Source organism: Emydura macquarii, unplaced genomic scaffold (genome assembly GCF_026122565.2).
Source record: "Emydura macquarii macquarii isolate MOO-44397 ecotype Brisbane River unplaced genomic scaffold, CSIRO-AGI_Emac_v2 contig_719, whole genome shotgun sequence".
NCBI classification, from domain to species: Eukaryota; Metazoa; Chordata; order Testudines; family Chelidae; genus Emydura; species Emydura macquarii.
Window position 1 is genome coordinate 10,656,850 of NW_027130856.1, and position 25,762 is coordinate 10,682,611.

The following is a 25,762-nucleotide window of genomic DNA, read 5'->3' on the forward strand; positions in this document are numbered from 1 at the left end:
CCCGCCACCAGCCGGCTGGCTCGGCCAGCAGATGCCAGACGGAGGACGAAAGAACGGGATCGAAGCCGGACCGGCACCGGACAGGAGCACTCCCTCCTCCCCCACCTTAGAGGCAGCAACGACTAACCGGCTCTTCCCACGCCAACCCTGTGTCCCCTCCCGCTCCCTTCACGTTCCAACTGCCGCAGCGCGCGCACCGCTGGCCACGCCCCTTCTCGGCTGGGCTCGGCGCAGGGGAGACGTGTGCGCGCTCGCTCCTCCCCTCACGCACCGCAGCGGCGGAGCGGGCGCCTGCGCACGAGGGGAGCTGGCAGTAGTGGCGGGGGCGGGCGGTTAACGGCCGCCGCGGGAGAATTCGAAAGGGAGAGAGAGCGGGAGCCCTCTGGCGCCTCGGCCCGACGTGAGTTTGCGGGGTGCGGGTCTGACGTTAGGAAGCCCAGCGAGGGGTGATGCTGCTGCTGCTGCTGCTGCTTTCCCAGTGTCAGGGCTAGCCCGCGTCGCCGGCACAGGGGGCGCTTCTGGTTCTGTCCCGGCCGCGTGTGAGAGTGCGGCGTAGGCGGTCCGGGGTGGTGGGAGTCGCGGGACCCTTCAGCGGGAGAGATGGGACGCTGGGCTGGCTTCCCGAGGGCCGCGCGGGGCGGCGGTGCTCCCCTTCCCGGGCGGGGTGGGAGACTGTCCGAATAACCAGGGGCCTGAGTCCCAACCCTTCCCCGCCCGTGCAGAGAGGAAGGGCTCCTGCCCCTGCGCTTGGACCTCAGAGAAGAGGCGACCCAGGGCAAGGCACGGCATCCTTAGGCCTCTGGCGCAGGCGGGGGGGACAGCGAGGTTGCACGTATTCTGTGCACTGCTGTGCCCCGTCCCAGCCCCCCAGACAGGGTCTGGCTTCTTCCCGAAGCTGCTTGCTGCCTCTCAGATTTAAATGGCTGTTCAGTCTCATTGGGCAGTCAGTCGGGTGACCTTAATAATAGAAAAACAGGGGTGACGATTCATAGCGCTGACATGTAGCAGACTATGCAATAGTCACCCAGGACCTGTACCATTCACTGGTCAAAACCCTAATCTATGCTGCAAGTACCAGTCACTACCCCGTGCCTTGGGGACAAGGCTAGATAATAAATGAGTCTTCTTCCTTCTCTACTGTTTCTGCACATTCTTTTGGTGAAGGGTTTTGTAAATTATTTCTGTTTTCACTGACTAACAATTGAAATGTCGAATTCGGTTTATTTCCTTCCTCACTTTTTCCTCACAGACTTCCTGCCCTGGTATATGATTTTATTGCTACAGCTTGTTTTATATCCATAGGTCTTTGTTCATCACCTCCGTTAATACATTGTTACAGCTTTGTAGCCCACTTATTTCTAAATTAACCCCCCCCCCCCCCAAAAAAAAAAAAAAAAACAAAAACAAAACCCAACTAATAATAACTTTTCTCTGGTTTTTCTTTATGGGAAAGTTTGATGGGGGAATATTTGCAAATTATGTAGAGGAAAACAATGTGGGATGGGTAGGTGACTATCCTTAATGACAATAAAATGCTTCATTACTGATGGTGGTAGAGAGGAGTTGAATCTTGTAGGTAGTTTTGTAAAAGGAAGAATACAGTGTAAAGAGATAGACATGAAAAGTGGGAAACCTGTCTTGTTTCCTTACTAGAAAAGGTACTTAAACATTCAACTCTGCATCCCATTTTAAACTCATTACAGCTCTCAGTTTTTTGTTTTTATTTTTTTGTTGTTGCCATAAACAATATCTAATGAGCTTCAGAAATAAGCAGAGAATGCAAAGCTAATTATGGATGTTACACTCAGATACTGAGGGTACAGTCGTATACCCATCTCCACTAAATGCTGGATTCTTTAAACATTCTTGCAAGATGATACAGTATTATACCTCTGGTGCATCAACTGTGGCTCAAATTAGTTCTGATTGTTAGCAACCACAGGATGAAGTTCTGTTCTTTGTTAGTTCAAAATTTTGTGAAATTCATCCTTATATTTAGATACTTAAAATCAGTTCACACCACACTCCTCAGTCTCTTTAAAAATTATAATACATTTATATTTAAACATGTATATCTTACAAGATTGTTTTTACTGGATTCTAGTTTAGATGGTGCAGAAACATTCAGATCAGCGAGGTGTCACTTAAGTCATTAGTTTGGGTATTTCTTGCTTCGTTTTGCTTAACGTCGTCATACGTAAATTGCACAATGACAGAACAAAATACTTTAGAAAATAATCCCAGTTCAAAAAGGAAGTAGGAGAGATTTTTTCGCTCTGCTTTCGTGTTGAATTGAATCTACTTTGCTGGACTACACCTAAAACTTTTGTGTTGACCTATTTATGCATGTGTTCACACTTTTTTGTCTGGCTGACATAAGTGCTCCATTATGGCAATGCAGTACACAGCTTCCCCAGAGCAGGGTGGAGCTGTTGTCAATATACTGAAGTCGAAATAGTGCAAGTGTAGAACTGTGACTTGTGTTGACTCTCTGATCCACCAGCAGCTATCCCAGAATGCTCCATTTCCTGTGATAGTGATTGGTTTGGTCACAATTGTAAACTCCAGAGCCCTGGGTCATGGAGACCAGAAACACCCCCACCACACACACACACACCTCTGTATTTTTTAAATGCCTTTTCCCAATGGCCCTGGTTGGTGAACACGTCTAGCAGCTCACCCTTGTGTGCAACTGACCATGCCAGCTCCATGCACTAGATGTATGCCTGCCTGGAGTAGAGAGGAGGTATTGGATCTCTTGGGCCTGTGGGGAGAAGCAGCTGTGCAAGAATGGCTACAGACCAGCTGTGGAAACATGGATATCTATGAACAGATTGCACAGGGGATGCAGGCACAGGAGTATGGCACGGATCAGCAACAGTGCCATGTGAAAGCAAAGGACTTAGGCCAGTTATACAACAAGGCCATGGAGTGCAACAATCAACCTTGTGCTGAGCCACGGCCCTGCCACTTCTATAATGAGCTACATGTCAGATTTGGTGGAGACTCCATCAGCATCCCACAGATCACTGTGGATACCTCGGAGGAGCCTGAGACAGACCTCTGCTGTGAACAGTGAGGAGGAGTGGGATGTGGGGGAGATGTGATGGGAAGTTCCAGCCATGGCACATGCCAGAACCTGTCAGAGACTCCACCACAGTCTAGCCTGTCATGCCAGCAAGCATGGAGGAACCTAGTGAAGGGGAAGGGACCTCTGGTAAATGTGTACATATGTTTTTCCTTACCATGTTTAAATGTAAAGATGATATCCATCCCATTCTACCCCGCCCCCCCCAAGTTAACAGGACACAGATATCAACTTGTTATTGTTTTACTCATATGAGTTGAGGTAGTGGCTCAACAAACAGAGGTAGAGTTGGCATCTGCTTTTCATTCCCCTCTTGCATTGTGGGGGAGTTTGCTTCTGTACATAGGAGGATATAGAGGATGTCCCTGAGAGATCTTGATGAAACTTTCATGGAATTTCAAAATTTCATTCAGCAATCCTCTCTTGAAGGTTTCTAGGGATGGCTCTTTATTTCTTCCTCTGGAGTAGGATGCTTTCCCACTCTGGTCTGCAATGAGTTCAGCTGGACCTTGCAGCAAAACAGGCTAGCAGCATATGGGCCTAGGCAGCTTCAGGATGCCAGTAGCAGCTGTGCTATTTCTCAGGAGTGAGATACCAGCTAAAACCAACACCACCATCTGTGGAAAACAATACCAGTATTCAGTGCCATTACTCCATGCTCATACCCATGGAATAGGGACCAAAATTTTATTGTTTCATGCAACTGAAATGCCTCCCTCCCTCTCCCCGCATTTTTCCTTGCTGCTGGCTGGGGCTGGAGAGTGGCAGTGTACAGAGGCGCTCCAAAGCTGAAGTGTCAATAAGACGTCATCTGAAAAGTTTTTATGCGAATAAGGAAAGGAAGTTTCGAAACTTCTTTCTCTTTTCATTGTGACTGTAAATGCAATGATGCATCTGTCTGTTTTTATCAGCTGCTGCCATTGTGACCTTCTCCACACCTTCAGAATACCTTGACCCTGAGGAGGAGGAGAAAGGAGAGGACTAAGGAGGACATGTGCAGCAAGATCCTGCAAGCTAGTGCTGCATAGGACTGTGAAAAAAGGGCCTGGAGGTCATCATGGGAGGTGGCATGAGAAGGAAAGAGTGAAGAGGAGAGGCCCAGGAATTCCAGCAGAAAAAGGAGAGGGCGATGCACTAGGGCATAATGGGTCTCCTCAGTCAGCAAACCCAAATGCTGCAGAACCTGGTTGACCTGCAGATCCAAAAATCTCAGAATCCCCTCCCCTTGCAGCAGTCCTTGGAGAAATCCACAGCAGCACCTCCCTACATATCCCCCCGCCCCCCTCCCCCCCGTGTTCCATATGGCATCACGGACAGTGTCCTTTTCCCCTTACCACTTCACGCTTGGGGATAGCAAGGAAAACCAGAATTTCATGTACATCAACCATGGTTCTCACAGGTCATTGTATGTATAGCCACAACAGACTACATTTGTGCACTGAAATGGACAAATGTTTACTCCTTTCCAATTTCAAAGTTCCATGCCATTAACTTGTTTATAGCTTGCATTGCCAGTTGCAGGGTGAATTGATTTTAAATCAGCAATTTAAATCGTGATTTAAATCATCAAATGGAAAGTCTCAATTTAAATCATTGGTTTTAATCAACTTTTTTATTTGTTCTTCAGTTATTTTCTAACGAAAGGTGCTCATTGGTTGATAGAAGCATTAAAACAAGTTGATTTACAACAACATAGTTTTTACACTGTATTTGGTATATCTTTTTGCTGCCTAGGAGGATACACTATAGCTATATACATTTATTTAATCAATTATAAAGCTTAATGTTTTTAGATTGTTATTAATTGTGTATCTTTAGCGTGTTAGAAAATGGTCTATGCTATAGTGCTTATTTATTAGATACAGTATTTAACTTTTTGTTCATGATTTGTCTCAAGCTGCATTAGGATGGTAATGGAACTTAAATTGTATACACTGTTATATGTTTAATTGTTAAACAGAACATTTTAAATTAAATATTTTTGAATACATAAACTTTCTTTACTAAAACATGTTTCACATTTACAACTAAAAGATTTTTTTTAAACACAGAGATTGTAGTCGGTGAATTAAACTGATTATTTCACATACTCCTGGTGAGTGTGTACAGCACTGACACAAGCAGCCAAGTATACACACGAATGAAAGAAACGCAAACTTTGAGAGCAATATGCCCATGTAACTTGCGTTGACCAAAGCCTGTGCTACAGACATGGTCATAGAATTTAGCATATGTTGTCTCTGGAATGGATAATGTAACACTTCAGCAGTTTGCCAACTCAGTCAGCAAATTAATATAAATGAGGAATTTTGTCAAAATTCACAGGTATTTCCTCTGCACCCTTGCCCTCTCCCCCGTTAGATCTTACCTTTTTGTGGAGGTCTAAATTTATGTTTCTCCCCTTAGTGTTACTCAATTATTTTAATTTATTAAAATGAACTTTTTTACTACTAGAGTAAGCTTTATATAGAAGATCTCCAAAACTTCAAAAATATACCCTGCGTAAAGTTTGAACTAGTGACTATCCATATCAATGATACATTTTTACCCTGTTTTTTAAGGCTGGAAGCAAATGTCAATTATTCAGCTGATCTAAAGGTTTTGATTATTTTCAATGCCTGAAAAATTTGAGGCTTACTAGCCAGAAGAATAATCAGAGGTAGATATGAAAGATGAATGGGAGGCTTCAGCAAAGAAATCCTTGGGCAACACACTAGTTAAAAGCTGTTAGAAAAAGGGCATTCCTGCCAAAGACAGGTGACTGGACTAGTGCACATATCTAGTAGTGTAAACTGTAGGTTAATTGGGTGCTACTTAGCTCTTGCTGTTCTAGGTCTTGCTTCTCAGGTCAGGATTGGAACAATTTGTTGAGGCTGCATCAAAAAAAGCTTTAATTGGCACTGTTTTTGGCATTGTGTAAGTAAATATCACTGGCTGGGATGTCAGTTATTAGGTAAAAGGAGTGTATGGTGGAAAAAGTAATGATCCCCATTTAAGAAAAAATGTCCTACTAAATTAAGGGATTTAAAAAAAAAAATAAACAAACAAAGTACAGATTCTGAAAGTATATGCCATTATAAACCAGAAAATTTGGGGTGATGAATGATGTGGTCTGTTTCTTGATTTGGATGAGAAATTTACTAATCTTATTCCTGTTTCCATAATGCCTCTTTATCTGCAAAATTACACTATACATTGATTTAAAAAATCAGTTTATTTTCAGATGACATTTTCTTTTATAACTCTGACTTTTTTCCCCCTAGCTTCACAAATTAAGCAACTTAGGAAAAACATTACATCATGACAAAACGTGAAGCATTTCTACAAGTTGTATCTAAAGATACTGTTAAAGAGTTCTTGCACTGTATGCAGCTTCATGTAAGTAAGCCATGATAAATATGGATAATAGTAGTGAAATTCTATCAACTCTATCAATACTTAGGTTTTGGGTTTTTTAAAGTCTTCCATGCTGGTAACTGCAGCCATGTTTAGAATAATTATTGTGGTAAATATTAATTTTAAAAATAGCACTTATAGGTGCATTGTCAACTTAGTCACATTACTGAATTTCTTCTGGCTACCAATCCAGTTAATTTATATGTTAGGATCTTAAATTCTCTGTGCTAAAATTAATTTGTTTCTATTTATTTTCTTCTCCCATTCCCCACTTTTTTGAGTTACTTTGTCTTCTTGTCTCTCCTTCTGGTATTTTTTTTTTTTTTTTTTTTTTTTTTTTTACTTCCTGTCACCCTCTGTATGTCCTCCATTTGTTCTATCTTTTCTCCCCTAAGATATAGCATGTGCTGTTTGGAATCTCAATGAATCTGACATCAACATATTCATTTGCATAGGATACTTCTCAACAAAAAACTGACTGGGTTCTGCTCAATTTCATTGTTATGCTGTTATGAGAGCCTTCTATTTAAGTCTGCTCCACAGGGGAATTTTAAATGTGAGCTATCTGCACTCCCATGCCAGATATAAACCCCTGAATGCCATAAAGAGATACTGAATCACAGTATAATTTCATAAAATTATATATATATAAATTTTATGAACTATTAAATAGACTTCAGAATTAGGTATTACAAATGGCAAACACCATAAATTACTGTCTTCAGTTGAGAAGCTTAATTGCCAAATAACTTAATCAGGAGTAGACTTTCAAAATGATTTAACCATGTGATTCCCATTGATAAAGAATTGGATGGCTGTGTACTCACTTTGAAAATGTGCTTGTTTGAATCCTAACTCTCAAATGGAACATGATTCACTGCAGACATAATACTAAGTAACTACAATGTTTTATGTATGTTTTATAAAACACTGGTGTGTTACATAAAACTTGGTCACTTTTAAATTATGTTCATAGTGTAGATACACTGCTGAACTGAGGAGTTCTCTAATTGCATTGAGGTTGCCTAAACTAATTGTTCTGAATTAATTTCCCACATGGGTGACTGTTACTCTGGGTGAGCTAAGGACTTTAAGATGTGCATGCATGTGTGTCCAAGTTAGGCTTTTGAGAATGACCATTATTTGTTGTTTTTTATGAAGCTGGGATACAAATCTTATATGAGGGAAAATTATCTTTTTTTGGCTAGCCTGCATTTAGAAGGTAATGGATCCTGTTAGGGTTTAGGGCTGTGAAGAGGAAAGGTATTTTGTCAACAGACTGCTCAGTTGATATTTTGTTAGGACATCATGATGAGATGTTTGTCCTCTAACATTGATACAGCTTTCAAATGCATTCATTTAAAAAAAAATTAACCTCAACTCTGAATTGTGCTATTTATTAATGCTTGCTTTTTATACAATTCTAGCAGTCAGGAAAGGAATTTACCCTTAAGTTACACATAAAATTTATATAGTCTTTTACCTTTAGCTTTAGACAAAACCTTTGTTAGGAATTTCTTTATTTTTCGATGTAGAGTCATGTCAGTCCCAGCATATTAGAGAGACAAGGAGGGTGAGGTAATATCTTGTCTCTCTCACTAACAGAAGTTGATCCAATAAAAGATATTACCTCTCCTACTTTCTCTTTATTTTTCTAATCATTCTTAAGCCTGTTGGAGGGGAGTCTTGGTTCTATAAAGCCTAGAAGCTCCACAAGAGGGAAGCCCTTAAGAGGTACACAGGAGGGAGGAGGAATACTGTACTTGGCCTGGTGGCTGCTAAGTCCACTGTTAACCCTGGTTCCAATCGACTCTTCTATGGAGAAGAGCTTAGATCCTGCAGACCTCTCAAGGTCCTTGGCATTTTGTCTCCCATTCTACAGAGCTTAGGAAGTGAATACGTGTAAGATTTCTGTAGTTCTTAAAGTGCTCTGGAGCTGGTAGAGTTGGATGTCAAGACTTAAAGGCAGTGCAAAGTACCACAAGACATTCTTTCTTTTCTTCCTGCAAGCTCCCCATTACACCTAAGTTCTGCAGGAGTGGGGGAGCCTATTCCTGTAGACCTTCACACTTATTTCCATCTTCTTTCTGTTTATCTTGGAATTTCTTCTGTTAGGCTTCACTCCATTCATTCATTCATTCACTCACTCATTACTTCTTTGAATTCTGTCCCTAAAAATACCATCAGTGCAGGATTCTTACTTCTGGATTCTAATTCTGTAATGTGAGAATGGTGAAACTCCTAGCTGTAGATCAAGAAGGACCTGATAGGGCCTTTTGGAGCATTTATATTCAGCAGATGGTATCATGTGATGGTCAGTGGGGAGCCTGGTTCATGATCAATCCCACTTACTGTTGCCCTCAAAGGTTAAAAGACTGAGTTAAGGAAGTTCTGTTGTTTTTTTTATAAGGATTTAAGACTTAGAAGCAGGAATCCCTTCAAGGTGATGTGTTCAAAGAAGCAAGATTTCAAACAAGTAATTTTCCCTTTAGGTATAAATAGGAATAATATGAAGGGTTCACAGAAGTTATAACTGAGTGTTTGGTAAATGGAGCTTTGTTTAAAAAAAAAAAAATGTATTGCAGTAGGACTGTACCAATGTAAACCACTACACTTACACAGAATAAATTAGTTATTTTGTGCCATGTAATGTTTTCTGAATACTTTACAGAAGGATCCAGTTGATCCATTTGATCTGAATGAATTGCTTCAGGAATTACCAAGAAAACAGAAGGAAACATTATGGGAGAGGCTGACGCATCTATTAACACAGATTTTAGTAGAGAACCCAGTGGAAGGATGGCAGAGGATTGAAGATGATGATGAAGATGATATGGAAGTAGAGGAAAATCCAAAAATGGTAAAATTAAAATATGAAATCCTCCAATATGCTACTCAGATGCTAAGTACTTTGACTTACGTTCTTCTACCAACAGATGTGTCCACTTAGAGATGGCACAGAATTGGTTTGTACAACTTCCGAAAACAATTTGGGGTTTTTCAGAATCAATCTTTTCTCACTCTCTTTATAGTTGGAAGTTTTGAAAGTTTCTTAAGTGATGCTAACGTTGTATTAATTAATAAAATATTACAAATTCAGTCTTTTACAAATTTAATAAAGGAAGGTTATCCTTTTTAATAGTGTTATATAGAGAATGTGACTGGCTGAGTCTGAGAATGACAGGTAAACTTTTTGTGTATGTATTTAGTCCTCAAATGAATGAGTGTGTTTCATTAATTAATGCCTGAAAAAAGTTATATAAATTCCTAAAACTATTAAAGGAATGATAGTTAAATTAGCTTAAAAATTCCTTGTCTGTTTTGTTAATACCTCAGTTTATTAAGTCTAAAACAAAATTAAAAATATAAATTTCTCAATTTTACTTTTTCAGCATGGATGACAAAAATAAGCTGGTCTTTGCCTTTCTGGCTTGGGCACTAATACAGTGGACTGTGGTCCATAGATTTCTACCCCCAGGCCTCTGCAGAATGTAATGCTGAGAAATCTGGATGGGGGCAGTCTGAGCAGGGAGAGTAGGTGATCCCTGAGGGATTTTATGCAGTGGTCCACAAATTATAAAAGCTGGAGAGCCACTACACTAACATGCTTTACCTTATATAGCATATTGCAGTTGTGGTTTTAAAACAACTTAAAATTATAAGTGAATTAAACCACAAACCAACCCTGCCAGGTAAGTACTATTTCTTTTCTCTCAAATGAGGACATGCTGCAAAGTTTGGATTGCAAACCAGGTTTGTGGTTTAAATCCAAACAAAAATTCTGTATTTAGTTGGAATTAAATAATACAAATTAAAAGCCTTTTGTTTGGATTTAAATTTTGTAAAAACATTGGTTTTGTAGGTATAAATTTTGTGCCACAATTGACTTGATAGTTTCCATTTAATTTTGAGGCAAGTAAGTGGATGTATGTCCAGAACATTAAGTTTGACCCATGCAGATTAATTTTCTGTGGCTCATGCTTATTTTCTGAGGCTGTTTCGTTCTTTCAGAATTATAGCTTTTTTGAAGCCTCTCAAGTTATTATGAAGAAAACTATTTTTCAGTTTACTTAAAATGAATTGCTTTTTAACTTTCAGAAACAAATCATACCTGTGATCCAAGGGGTGACAACTGTAGTTTCTGCTTCGGTACCTGTAGTAGATGCAAATATAAACTACAAAGCTCTCCTAGAATGTGCTCTAATATTAAATGGTGGGTATTTTTCTTAATGTGCAATGTTATATGGTATGCTGATTTTAGGCAGCACTTTAAACCATTAGCAGCAGACCAGTGCGCTAGTTGTCTTGTTTTTGTTGTCTGAATAAAAGGGTGAACTTTGATGCCAGTGACACTTGATATTTTGGCCTGCAGGCCTTATTTAATATGACAGCTGACTGTGAAGGATGGGAGTCACTGTTCCTGTGATTTTCTAGGTGCCTAAAAGTTAGGTGTTGTGATGCTCAGCACCTAAATCCCTTTGTGAATCTAGCCATTTGTGTATCAGTAGGTCAAGATACTTGGGCCTACTCCTACTCCTGTGGGTCTGTGTCTTTAGCTTCTCTGTGACTCTGTCCTATTTCCTCCCAGCTAACACACTGCTGCTCCACCTGTACAACGATGTCGGGGAAATGGAGCCAGCCCAGGAGAGGAACATTCATATTACGTGCTTCCCTTTAGTATGAAGGAGGTGATATGGGCTGAAGTTCTTTACACATCATATTGTCGATATACTACTACAACAGTTTTTACTCTTATTAGACTTATGGACACTGTACCAAAAAATCAATAACATAGTAGGGCCATTTATGGAGCTGACCACCAACTAGATAATTTTTGTATGTCATACTCTGACATTGCCTCTCTTATGAGTAGGTATCCACCAACTTCAGAATTCAAAAAATAAAAGTAATCTCTCCTTCATATAGATATAACTATTGCTCAAGTGAGTCTTTGGTCCAGAATCAAGGTACTATCTGGATATAAATTTATCACCAATTAATTTTATGTTCCTCTGTTGATGATTTGTGGCCTTCTAGTGCATTTGTATAAGCTAATATAGTACTAAGTGTTCTGAGTGTTTGATTTTAAATTTTGTCTGAGATTGGTATTTTCTAAAGTGTAGAGCATCTAGAATTCTAGTTATGTGCTGGAAAAAGGAAAGGGGTGGGAGTTATAATTGAAAGATGTGTCCAAAGCTAAGTTGTGTGCATTTTCATCCCCAAAATCCTGTGCAAACATTAACTAATTGCCCCATGTAAATTAGCAGGTAAGTACCCTTATCTCTCTTGGTCACTATTAAAATAGGTGAAGCTTGTACAATTCCAAGAATGCTGAGCCAGTATACTCTGACATAGCTTGGTGCTTAATAGAACCATTTAGGTAAACCTAAACAACTGATTTTTCTTTGTTGGCACCATTGTAGGAAGAGCAGAACTTTGAGGTAGGCATCATGAGACAGATTCAAGTTACTTAATAGGCTGTTGTGCCACAGGAGTTTGATTATACTTTCAGTAAATAATTGCTTTGTATTGATTATAGGTATTCTTTATGCACTACCTGAATCTGAAAAAGTCCTACAGGGTGCCATCCAGCACTTATGTGAAATGTGGTGGGAGAAAGGACTGGAAGGAAAAGAACAAATGGGGAAAACAGCTTTTATTATGCTGCTAAGAAAAAGTCTGAAGAGCAAAACTGTTACGGTATTTTGAAGCTATGTGGATAACTTGATAATTATTATTGAATATCCAGAGTTGATATGTCTCTAAAATAGCCTTCTTTTTGTTTGAGCTAATTGGTTTTCTCAGTCATTAAGGCCTCCTAATATAGTTCATCCAACATATGTTCAATGCTTATTTTGTCTAAACTATCTCCAATGGACACTTGTCATGTAATTTGTGCTTTAAATTGTTATCTGGTGTATAATGAGCTTCAAACTTGAATCCTTTGAAAATGACATCACGTGATAAATTAGCCACTCTTTCTGCAACCTTTCCCTCCCACTCTTTCCCCGTCCCCCCAAAAAAGTTAATGGTCTGTATTTATAGAGTGACTAATGATTCTGGGTGACTCGATTTTTGGGATGTCCTTCCTGCAAAACTTTAAAGGCGCCTTATTTTTCAGAGGACATGCTTAGCGCTTTCCAAAAAAATATCTTTTTAACTAAATCTCATGGTACATGAGGCTTTATTGTGTGATGTCCAGGGGGCTGGCCCTCTGACAGGTCAAGCATCGAGCCTCCCTATGCCAGGCTCTGCTAAGGAGGGTGAGCCAATCCAGATCCACCTCTGGATAGTTAATGGGATAGGTTGTGGGACAGCAGTTAATTCGTGAAGGAACACCTGGGCCTTATAAAGGGTTATGATGGCTCAGACAAGAGCCAGAATACAGAGAACTCCTCTGGAGAGAGCTTATCAGGAGAGCTGACTAGTAGTGGTGACTAGTAATCATCCCAATGGTGATTCCCTGGAAAGCAGAGGCTCCTAGGGAGAGGAACTGCCCCAGAACACAAAGAGAGTGAGTTCTGGAGGAAAGATTACAGAGCTGTGTGGACAGGAAGGCGTAGAGGAGATGCCCTGAGTCATCAGGGAGAGTGGAGAATAGAAAAGCCTGGGGAGTTACAGCTAAGGGAGAAAGCTCGTTTACATACCATGTTCGTTGGTTGATTTAATAAACTAGAACCCTGAAGGGCATTGTTCACTGTATACAAGCCTCACTGAATTTATTGAAAGGCCACTAGGGGAAACTGAGGCAGAGACATAACTGCAGTTCCACACCCAAAGCGCTCCAAAAGTGTGTCCATTCCTTTTGCTTAGCTTCGCATTGTTCATTAACTGCTGTTCTTAACTCCTAGCCTCACATGTCATTTTTAATTGCTTGTTTCCATTTTGGTTTAGATTAATTTTCTCAGGAAAGGTTTTTGTCTGAACTGTTTTTTATTGTAAAGCACCATGCACATCTGTGGTAGAATCCAAGAAATTATTTCCTCTATAGTCATCCTCATTTTTGTCATCTCTCTGCCATTCTAATTGCTTCTGTCATGGCTCATCCCACCTCTGCAACACTGTCTGTTTCTTCCCCTTATCCTAGTGATCTTCGGTCTCTTTTCCTTGGTTTCCTCTTGGACTCTGATTCACTGCAAGGCTTTTTTCTGCAGTTATGCTAGTTGCTTTAATTTTTTTTCATTTCCACTACATCAAGGAAATTAATGTTTGTGCAGTCTGAAGAAGTACTGCTGCCTATATGGCACAGGAGTGATTCAGGTCCTGAAATTAAAATGTGGTTGACAGGAGAGCTCTTAGACAGCAAAATCTAAAAGTGTAATTACATTTACTTTCACTACAGCATAGTTGTATGTTTTTGGTTTTTTTTAGGGTGCAGATATAGTTCGTCTATGGCATCTACATCAGACGTTACTGTGTTTTGATTATGACCTGGAGGAGAGTAATGAAGTAAAGGATTTGTTGCTTCAGTGCTTTATGAGTGTTAACCATATAAAAAAAGAAGAGGTAAACAGCCGTTTTCCCAATATGCTTTTCCATATGTGTTAAAATATTTTAAATGTTAACTTCTTTTGGAGTTAATGCCTTTTTGTGACACATCTATGAAAGTACCAGTTCTTAACAAGTTGTACAGTGACCTTTAGACTATGGCTACACTGACAGCGGCAAAGTCGCTGCCATCAGATCGATTTCTCTGGATTGACTGAGTGGTCAGTGAAGACCCGCTCAGTCGATCCAGAAATCGATGTACTTCGACCACCTTCACAAGTGGCGTAGCACTGTGTCGACGGGAATGTGATTCCCGTCGGCGCAGTGCAGTGAAGACGGCGCACAGAAGAGGAGCAGAGAAGTCAACGGGAGTTATGCAAGTTTTTTACGTAGTTTGCGTAGCTCCCGTCGACTGCCGCCGAATCTCGGAGGTAAGTGTAGACAGGGTCTTAGAGAGACAATTCACCACTGATTTCAGGTTTTGATACTAAGAGCCAATGTGTAGGGTTCTGTCCTCCCCTCCCGCACCCCCCAAATTATTATTATTTTTTTTTTTTGCTGAGTAAAGGCAACAGGGTTTGGCCCTATCTGTGATCATGCAAGTATACACATTGTGAAGCAGGCTTTCCAGTTCTCATTGCCTCATCCGTTACTTGCGTCTCCCTTAGCACAGATAAAACATTCTGTGCCTCAGGAACGTTGTCAGGAAAGGAAAAAAACACTCAGGCGAGTAACCTTCAACTACTGTATAATTCTTACCCTTCTGATTCCACATCATAGCCCATTTTTGAAATTCTGAAAGTAAGATCAGTTTCTGCAAACTCAGATTTGTACTGCATTTGCAGAAGTCTTAAACCTGATCTCTTCTCAGTGAAGAATTTTTTTCAACTTTTTCCTTTGTTTTGCACACTAACGGATGTTGAGGTCTATACATTACACTCCTTAAAATGCCATAGCACGGACCAAAACTGAGATATATTAAGTCAATGGAGAAAGCATCATAATAAAGTAGCTGTTTTTATTTTGGAAGGGGAGGACAAGCTTAGATTTTTTTTTTCCTGACACTAAAGCAAAAACAAATTCTAAATTTGTTGCTGTGTTCTTAACTTAATGCATTCTAAGGTATTGAAAGTCTGAGAAGAGTGCTAGCTTGTCCACGTCATATGCTACCTTTAATTCATATAATTATATTTAGTTACTGTAACATTAGCCATGTTAAATAATTTTCTTATTGTAGTCAGATTGTTTGTTTCTAAATGACCTGGTTTGCTTGAATGTTGCCTATTTATATATGGACAATACAAGCATTGAAAACAAGTTGTTATTCAAATGTTTACATCCGTATAACTATCTTTCAGCAACAGCTTGGCAAGAAACATACTTGTTTCTCCAGATCTTGTTTTTTTTATAAGGCCTTTACTTGTTACTGCAGACGTGTTATTCCATAGACAAACCACAATTAGTTTTCCTCAGGCTGAAATATTGTTTTGACTATGGAACAAATCTGTGTTCTCACTAAAAGAGACTTTAGAAAATCACCGCTATGTGCAGGCAGTTTCTCTGTCTTTTGAAAGATAATGCATTAACGTGCTTCTACACCTGACAATTTTCTTAAGGCACTCTTGGTACCAGATGAACTGTACAGTACCTGGAGAACTTAGCCTCAACTTGTATATAGTGGCTAGCATATTGGGTTCTTGATCTTCAGTCCCTAGGCACTACCGCAGTACAAATAAATACTAAGTAATTCTTCAGTTAAATGCTTAAGATTCTTTCTTTTCTTCAGCACTGAGAATATCACTTAACTATATGCAATATTTTTCTTTAAAAAACATTACCTGTGATCTGAAGTTTTGCAGTTAACAACTTGAAATGGATCTTAAATTGACAATTCCTTATTGGGCTTATTTCCATTACAGGGAAGAAGATTCTTGAGCTTTCTGTTGAGCTGGAATGTAAACTTTATTAGAATGATCCACGGGACTATTAGAAACCAGTTGCAGTATTTTCCAAAGTATGTATCACAGTTACAGTGATTGCCATTATGAATGTTGGCCAAACTTAGCTTTCAGTTTTCAGAGATGAAATGCCTAGCTTATGAATGAAATATACCTGAATGCAAAGATCAGGTTCTACAAATATACTGAATAACTTCCATATTGCTTCAATAACTGTATACCTTGTCTATACAGTGGATGTTGGTTAACAACAGCAATTCTGATATTAACTTCTGCCTAATAGCAACATTTTGTCAGGAACCAATTCTGTTCCATTGACTTTAATGTTAATGGAATGCAAATATTGGCAACAGTCAGTCGTGCCACTTATTGACAACTTTTTTACATGTTTTCTGTGGCCGCAGCCCTGCCAACTTGCCTGCAGCGCGAAGGGGAAGCTGCAGGCTGGAAGCTGCAGGAAGAGGGTGCTGCATCCTGGATAGCAGGGGTTTCTATGGGGAGCAGGGACACTGGGGGCTACATGGTACCTCTCTGTGCTCTCCAGGCTGTGCCCTGCTCTGTCTCTGTGGGCCTGGGTTTGGCACATTCTAGAGCTTCATTGCATGGCTGTAGCTCTGCAAATCTGTCCCCTGGGCTGCAACCAGTGAAGGAAGTCCTGGGACGTGCCTTCCCTGGTGGCAGCCCAATAAACCTCCCTGCAGCTGCCCAGACTATAGTCTCCCCTCCCAGCTACAGACAGGTTTTCAGGGCTGCAGGAAGAGGTACTGTGCCTGGCTGCAGCCCCACAAACTTTCCTGTGAACCTGCAGCCAGTGCAGGAAGTGCTGGGATGCGCTAAGCATCGGCTGTAGGTAGGGTACAGGGCTACATCCTGGAAGGCATATTCTAGTGCTTCCTTCCTTGGTTGCAGCCCTGCAAATCTGCCTTTTGCTTATTGGCTGCCTTCTGATAATAGCAACTTTTGCTGGGAACTGAGAGGTAGCTAATAAGTAGAATGTACTGTATAATGATGCATAGTATTTGTTTCATTGGAGACTCCCATTGACTTCAGAAAGGTTGTGCATTGGGGTCTGCCTGTGAGGAATAAGCTGCAGGATTGGAGCCCAAAGGCCTGATCTGTGGATGAAGAATGTATATTTAATGTTGGTATTTTTTTTTTCTTTCTTAGCTGTCCAAAAACCTAAGGACTCGCTTGTTTTACAAACTAATGTTGTATTATACTTATTGTGAACCTAATTGTATCAATGATTAGCAATGGGTGGTTTAGCTATGTACAGTTCTCAAAATGAATAGGTGCCAAATGGCCAAAATTTCACAGAATCTCCAAAATATATGGATGCTTATGCCAGCCGAACTAAATATTTTGAAGATATTTGCAGTTTAAAGATATTTGCAGAGAATAATTGCCAAATTATTCAGTAAAGATACCCAGTTATTTTTAGGTTAAAATAAGAATCTGCATAATACTTTTGATTTAGAACTGTTGTCTTTTCAGATTTGCTTTTCAAATAATTTAAAGCACTCATGGAATTCAGTGCAAGTATTTTATTCTATAGCAAATATGTCCATTTTCTTACTATTTGGAATGTGCTAAGATTATAGTGCTTAGTTCTTTTGGTTGTAGTTTTTATTTCATTAATATAAGATTACAGCATGTATTGCTGTCAAAGCAGACTGCGCTGTACTGTGTGATATCTAATTTCATATATTGGAATGTAAACCTTAAAATAAGTTTTAAAAAAATCAGGTAATATACAGGACCTGCAATAATAATCAGTGGATGCTTGGTTTTCTCTTTAAAATTTATAGAATTTTAATGGAGGTTTCCTTTGAAATCTGTAACTGAGCAAACTTTATATTCTTCTGTTGGTGTATTAACTACTAAATTAGATTTAAAGTGTGTGTTTGTTTTAAAAACAATGCTGAAAGAGAGAACATATAATACCCTCAATACCCAATGCCACTCAACATAGAAAAACTTTTTATGAAAAGTTTACTGTAAAGATGGTATGGAATTTTGCTAGTTGTTTTCTCTTAATTTGTTAACACAGATCTCTGATGGCATACATTGCGGAAATTTATTTCAGGGCTTGGAAGAAGGCTTCAGGGGAGATCTTAGAGGTATATTCTCTTCTTTAAATTTGCTGTTAAGATTAGTTCATCTCAAGATTCTTTTAAATTGATCCAGTGTAAAGGTTGAGAATTAACTTTTCCTTTTGAGAATTGTATAGCTCTTACACACATCTTTCTACAGTATTAGTTTCTTCATCTTTGGCCTCTAAATCTGATGCTTAATTTGGGAGAGAAATATTCCTCTGATCCATCTTCTGGACAAAACTGCTGCTTAATTTCCTGTTGTTAAGAGTAATACTGGAAGGAGAAAGTATGATTAATTTAGCCACTGTAGTTCTTTGATCCCAAATAGCATGTCTGCCTTCTCTGTTCAGTTGTTTATGCAGTATTCCTAATTTAATGGAAAGAAATCAAGGACAGTTGGGCCATGTCCTCTTTTATATTGAGTTGTAGCATGAGGGTAGTGGCTGAGTATGCACATATTTCCTTAAGGAAAGTGCTTGCTAGAAGCTCTTGAATTTGCATGCCTGGGGTGCATTTCTTATGTGTAATCTGTTCTTTTTTCTTTTAAGACACTATGGTAAGAACCAGTTCTTCTTCAAGTGCTTGCTCATGTCCATTCCACTATAGGTGAGTGCACGCCGCCGTGCACGGTTCCCAGAACTCTTTTCTCCTTAGCAGATCCCGTAGGGCCGGCTCCGGCACCCCCTGGTGTCCCGTGCGCATGCCACAGTATATGAGGCGCCACCAGCCCTACGCCCCCCCTCAGTTCCTTCTTTCCGCCCGTGACGGTTGCTGGAACTAGCCTTGCCCTCAGCAAGTACTATTCCCTTTGTTTGAACTTGTTTGTTATTCTAAATTAATTTTAGTTAAGTAGTTAAGTGTTGTTTACAGTAGTTAGAGATAAGGCAAGTGCGGGGGCCTTCCTGTGGACCGACCGCTGCCTTAAGTGCTTGGGGGAAGCACACAGAAAAGAAAAGTGTAAGATCTAAAGGGCAAGTCGCTGTGGGGACTTCAAGTGGCCGGGCTATGCCCCAGTCTCTGGGATTCAAGCCATGTGCCTCCTGCGGGAAGGCCTTCCTGCTCAGCGACCCCCACGACCGCTGCCTTAAGTGCTTGGGGGAAGCCCACAGAAAAGAAAAGTGTAAGATCTAAAGGGCTTTTAAAGTGAGGACTCAGAAGGACCGGGAAATCTGGTTAAAAGCCCTGCTGATGGAAGCAGCACTCTGCCCAGTGTCCGAGACGGCCTGCTTCACCTCGGCACTGAACATGACCTTGGCGCAGAGCGCACCGCCGGCACCAGCCTCGACTCAGCACCGCGCAACATCGCCATTACCGAAAAGGAAGAAGCAGTGTGTGGAGCGCGGACACTCCCCTGCGCCATCGATACGGGCAGGGTCGAGTACGGAGATGGACTGGTCCTGGCCCATTGAGTCTTCTCTGGTGCCTGCATCTCTGGTCAGGGAGCCTCCCTCAACTCCTGGAGTGGAAGAGTGCCCCTGCTGCCGCCGTCGACACCAGAGGTTTTTCAAGCAGCAAGAGCCTTGTTGGCCTTGCCTACGCCACCTCTGCTCCCTCTCCCCTCCGCCAAAGGAGAAGGGGCCAGTGTCACGGGGAAAACTTGCGCTGGGTCCCCTTGAAGGGCAGTGGAGATCCCCAGTACGGGGAGGAAGATCTCCCACTGGGCGGCCTCCGGGGGTAGAGCAGAGCCGCTCCCCCAGCAGTTGCTCCAGGTCAGCGTCTCCCTTTCGGCGCCGATGTCGATCCCCGTCACCCGAGGCAGCGCATGCCAGAAGGCAGCACTGGTCGAGGTTTGCCAGGCGGCGCTCGGACAGCTCCTGTTCCAGATCCCCGGCACCAAGGAGTTCGCCCACACTGAGGCGGCGCAAAACCCGGACGCATCGGAGGACCTGGCACCGCGCAGTCCACGACGCGGAACCTGGTCACTGGAGTTCGGAGCGGTGCCAACCTCGATCACCGAAGGTGTCTGCACAGCTGCAAAGCAAGCGGCACTGGAAATCATCGGTACCATGACGATGTTCCGGTACCTCTAGCTCTTTGAAGCGCACCTCCGTTTGTTGGCACCGCTCACGGCGACAGAAGCAGTCTTCACCGTCCTCCAGGTCGGAGGCATCGAGAGGGTGGTCCCCGGCATTGAAGGGTGCCCGGGACCGAAGACGGACACTGCACCGCCGGTCCAGTGGTTCGGGGTCTCCCATGGGGGACAGTCATCACAAAGCATCACAGCCTGTGGCACAGTCAGCACCGGTTTGGCCCCAGGGTCAATGGCTGCAACAATAGCCTTATTGGGCCCTTTGGGGTATCCAGATGGGACCGGGGCCCCAATCCCTTATGTCATCCCGGTGCCTCCCTGGGATCTCAACCTGGTCTTCTCGAGACTCATGGGGGGCCCCCCTTCGAACCCATAGCTTCATGCCTGCTACTCATGCTTTCAGGGAAGGTAGCCTTCCTGGTGGCCTTACTTCAGCTAGGAGGCTCTCCAAAATTAGGGCCTTGACCTCGGAGTCCCCTTATACAGCATTCTCTAAGGATAAGGTACAGTTGAGGCCGCATCCAGCCTTCCTGCCCAAGGTGGTTTCCCAATTTCATTGTAATCAAGATATTTTTCTCCCCGTGTTTTTTCCCAAACCGCTTGGTTCGGAGGAGGAGAGGAGATGGCATTCTCTGGACGTGAGATGAGCTCTGGTCTTCTACATCGAGCATATAAAGCCGCTCCAGAAATCGATGCAGCTCTTCGTCGCAGTAGCTGACCGGATGAAAGGCTCACCTGTCTCCACCCAGCGCATCTCTTTGTGGATTACCTCATGTATCAACTTCTGCTATGTGCAGGCGAGGGTGCCGCTTCCAGGAACCCTCACAGTGCACTCAACCAGAGCTCAAGCCTCCTCTACAGCCTTCCTGGAGAGAGTGCCCCTGCAGGACATTTGCAAAGCTGCCACCTGGTCATCGGTGCATACCTTCATGTCCCACTATGCCATTGTCGAGCAGGCGAGAGTGGACGCGGAATTCAGCAGAGCGGTGCTGAGGGCAGCTCACCGGTAACTCCGACCCCCCTTCAAGGTATTGCTTGTCAGTCACCTGTAGTGGAATGGACATGAGCAAGCATTTGAAGAAGAAAACAAGGTTACTTACCAGTAACTGATGTTCTTTGAGATGTGTTGCTCATGTCTTCCACAACCCACCCCCCGTCCCCACTACTGGAGGTGGCAGAAAGAAGGGACTGAGGGGGCGTAGGGCTGGCAGCACCGCATATACCGTGACACATGCGCGGGGCTCCAGGGGGCACCAGAGCCGGCCCTACGGGATCTGCTAAGGGGAAAAAAGTTCCAGGAACCGTGCACAGAGGTGTGCACTCACCTATAGTGGAATGGACATGAGCAACACATCTTGAAGAACGTCAGTTACTGGTACGTAACCTTGTTTTTTAAAGATATTTTAACGTTCTAGCCATTCTGAAATAAAGCTCTACCTTTAGATGTAGACATTTCTGATAAGTTTTTGTAATATTTCTCTGCAACATTTTGGAGTTTTTCTGTTTTCAATACATAAATATAATATGTGTAACAGATGTAGGCAGTTAATATTTTTAAACTTGACGTGATTTTGATATGAAGTTTGTGAAAAAAGGAAATTACCTTAAGGTTGCATGGATAACCTTCATTTCCTAACTTTTGAGTTCTTTTAAAATCAAAGAAACAAATTTTATTATATAGCACAGTATTGCCTTTTCCTTGTTTGTTAAACAGGGCTAGAACCTTTAGTTCAAAAGCTTAAACCTCTGCCACTTTAGCTAACATAATAACTGATAACTGCTATCATCCTCTGTGTAGACCAACCACTGGTAGGGAGGTGTGGCACAGTGGGATTAACATTTATTTGCTTACAACAGAGGAATGTTGAGACTCCGAAATCTTGGTTCAGTTCAGGGTTCTGAAGGAAGATGTATTCTAGCTCCTTTCTCTGTTCTTCCAAACTTTCCTTAGCTTCTTCTCCCAGCCTCAGTCTTCTCTCTGCTTTGCCACTACCACAGGCTCAGCTTCTCTTTCTTTTTCACTGCCTGGGCACCAGCAAAGGGAGCATTGGGCATACCATGAGTCTCCATGCTCTCTGTTCCTGTGCTCAGCACCACAGCAGCCCTTAACAGCTGGGAGGAACAACTGCAGGGAAAGTAGATTGACCCCTTCATCCTGAGTTTGAGCGTGCTTAGTGTAGACAGTCATCGGAGAAGCTGCCAAACTTGAACAAGTCTCCACTGAACATCTCTGAACAGAGAGATTCAGAGGCCCATAATTTCGGCCAAAATTGGACGTTTTCAAGGAGACAGCAAACGGCACATCTTTGATAGCTGAGTGATGTCCTACCTAAATTTCAAGTTCCTGCTCTAAAAGCACGGAGGCATTTTTTATCTCTAATCTTGTTCTGAGAAATGGCTGATTAATTTTTGATGAAACATCAAAAAAATTCATTCCAAGGCAGGCACCCAGCATGGAAAACTTTGGTCCAAAACAGCTAGCAATAAGTAATTAAAAACAGTCTTAAAGTGTAACGTATCGGGCTACCTTAAGTAAAATCACTATCTGTGCTGCCTATAATCCTGTATGTTAACTGTAGCTTGTACATGCATTTTTACTTAGGTTCTTGAGCATAATTGCATTCAGGATTTCATGCATCATGGAATTCATCTTCCTAGGAGTTCTCCAGTGCATCCTAAAGTGAGAGAGGTATGTTACTGTAAAACACGACATAAAATACTAGCACAACATGTTTTGTAAAGTCCTTTTCAAAATCAGATTATTGTAATGTGAGAATATTCTGTTTGTCTTAAAAGTATATCTATTAAGAATAGTGTATTGATTCTGAAAAATCTATTATTTAGCCAATATTTACAGTTAACAAAAGCTATCTGAACATGCTAAAGGGGCACTTACACAGTTTAGATACAGATTTAGATTTAGTGTTCAAGATCAAAACCAGAAGGATTTTGCTCAACTTAATATAAATTTGTTCAATTTCATTATATTAAAATAAAATCGGTTTAAAGGGTTTTTGTCTGTACTTACATGCTTCCCTGAACTATTTGCACCTAAGCATTCTATCTTATGTAAAAGCACAGTGAATTTGACTAGAAATTGTCATACTGCTAACTTATTTTAAAATGAGTGAAATGAAAAGGTAGACAATAGACATGGTGAAAATTAGATTTAAGTTCATTATTCAGTGTTCAATGTTGCATTAGTATCATGGGTGAGAATTTTGGTGTCCCCTGTGTTTTAAAATGATGTCAGGTGTGCCCATTACATAGAAACTGTTTTCAAGAAGTCAGCTTTAAGAACAAGTAGTTCCCAACTGAATGCTGATAAAATTTTAAAAGCTTTTTTTTTTTCCATTAGTTTAGAAATAAAGTTATGTGCAGTTGGGTTTATGGGAGTTAGTTAATTTGTGCCCCACCCACTGTTTTCTCCCCGGAACCGGGGCATGCCTTAGACCCAAGGATTCAAACTTTTCAGGACCTGCCACAAGCCTATGCTGAAGGGAGATCCCCACGAATCCTGTCTCAAGTGCCTAGGGGAAACCCATCAAGCTGACTGGTGCAAGATCTGTAGGGATTTCTGGCCGAGGACTAAAAAGGACAGGAATGTCAAACTCAAGCACCTCCTTATGGAGGCAACTCTCCGCTCTCAACCGAGCTATTTGGACTCTGTACCCAGCACATTGGTGCAGAACGTGCCGCCTCTAAGGGAGGCCGTGGCGCTGAAGAGGGACTATGCAATGAGGGAATCACAGCACCGGCTTTCCTCTGGCACCGAAGACCTGGCACCATTCCTGTTCTCCGGTGCCGCAAAAGAGGTGGAAAAAGAGGGATGGGGACGTTCGACTACAGGGAAGGCTGCAGGGAAAGGTGATACCCGGGTATATCCCGTGTTGGGACACTCGGCACCTTCTCCATCTGGAATGGCTCTGTTGACTTTGGCTCCGCAAGAGGTGCCATTGAACTCACCTGACAGGGACAGCCATGTGCGGGAGCTGCACTCTTCTTTGACGCATTTGGACGCATTTGGGGCAGCTAGGGACCTGAGAGCCATGATGGCTCAGCAGTCCCCTGCCACAAGGGAGGAGCTAGAGATAAGACCTCCGGCACCACAGCACATTGTGGTACCATCTAAAGGCAAGCCAGCCATGACACGGTGCTGATGAGAGGGCGATGGGTGCCGCTTTCTGGATCCGTCCTGCTTGGCACCGCTGTGGTCCCCACACTCTTGAGCCTTAGTCTTTGGGCTCCAAGATGGAATTCTATGTCTCTCTAGGTGCAGCCTGCATCGATCACACAGATGCAACTATAGATAGGAGCAGGGGCAAAATACCTTTACAGGAACGTGGCCAGCACAGTGTCAGATGCTGGCGCAATAGCCCTTTTGGACTCCATGGACTTCCCCTGGGCCTGATGGTTCCTCGTCCAGAAGATCCTACTTAGTCACCTCCTAAGCAAAGGGCTCATGACCATCAGTGACCTGACCATCTCCCTGAGACACAGAGAGGGATGACGACTCCAGCGTTGAAGGGAGAACAGAGTTAGGCCTAGAGTCTGGTACCAGCGAAGATCCCGGTACTGAGAGGGATGCTCCATGGAAATCATGGGACCCAGTAGGACAGGAGGATCCACTCCTACCCAGGGGCTTGTCATCGTCGTCCCCAGATGAGGCGGTAGTGGGGATTTCAGCTGTTCCATCTCTGGTGGATAATAGAGCCCACCAGCAGCTTCTTAGGAGGGTGGCTATAAACCTGGGCATCCAAGCAGAAGAGGTGTGGAAGTCGGAGGATCCTATGGTAGACATTCTGACACCAGAGGGCCCCTCTAGGTAGCTCTACTCCTTATCAAGACAATTCAAGCCACCACTAAGATGCTGTGGCAAATTCCTACCTCTATTCCCCCAATGGCTAAGGGGATAGAGCGGGAGTACTTACTCTTGCCCAGTGGATGGGGCTATCTTTTTACACACCCGCAGCTGGGTCGCTGGAGGTGGCAGCAGCAAATGATTGAGAGACAAGGACAGCATGCCTAGGACCAATGCCTAAATCCAAGGATTCTAAGAATCCGAACCTCTTTGGTAGGAAGGTGTACTGTACCGGAGGGCTCCAGCTTTGTGTAGCCAACCAGCAAGCCATTCTGAGCCGCTACAATTTTAACTCCTGGGAGGCCATGACAAAACTCAAGGAGTTGTTCCCATCCAACTCCAAACAAGAGTTTGCTGCAATTATTGAGGAAGGTAAGGCCGTAGCAAGAACATCACTGCAAGTGGCCTTGGATGCCGCAGACTCTGCCACGTGGACAATGTCCTTGGCAATCGCGATGAGAAGATGCTCATGGCTGCAGGTGTCAGGCCTCCCCCTGGAGGTTCAGCAGACAATATAAGACCTGCCATTCAAGGGCTTGGGGTTGTTTTTGGAGCAAAGGATCCAGGGTGTGTAGTGGTGTTTCACCCTCGGGCGCACCTTCAAAATAATTGTTTGGAGCTAAAAGATTGTCCCACTGAGCTCCAACCCTGGTTAGGAGAGGGCTGTGGTGTCCTGTAGCTATTGCTCCTTTCCCTCTTTCTAGAGTAGTCCTACCTCTGAAATAGATAAAAATGTGGGGCAGGTTGCAGTTTAAAGTGTTCTCTCTGTGTGCTTGGAGTATGCAGGCCCAAGGACTCCGGTACCGGCATGGGACCTGACCTTGGTGCTTACCAGGCTCTTTGGAC

General features: G+C 42.5%; 1 protein-coding gene across 1 annotated transcript in view; it reads left to right on the forward strand.

The window, feature by feature from the left end:
* The first annotated feature begins 309 nt into the window (after positions 1–309).
* Positions 310–25,762, forward strand: part of NCAPG2 (non-SMC condensin II complex subunit G2) — a 93,580-nt gene continuing 68,127 nt past the window's right edge. The window contains exons 1-9 of the mRNA XM_067542798.1: positions 310–400; positions 6,352–6,466; positions 9,156–9,344; positions 10,583–10,697; positions 12,024–12,184; positions 13,856–13,990; positions 15,892–15,986; positions 17,981–18,050; positions 22,658–22,744. Of these exons, the coding sequence (XP_067398899.1) occupies positions 6,389–6,466; positions 9,156–9,344; positions 10,583–10,697; positions 12,024–12,184; positions 13,856–13,990; positions 15,892–15,986; positions 17,981–18,050; positions 22,658–22,744 (930 nt within the window). The 5' untranslated portion in view covers positions 310–400; positions 6,352–6,388. The remainder of the gene's footprint in view (positions 401–6,351; positions 6,467–9,155; positions 9,345–10,582; positions 10,698–12,023; positions 12,185–13,855; positions 13,991–15,891; positions 15,987–17,980; positions 18,051–22,657; positions 22,745–25,762) is intronic.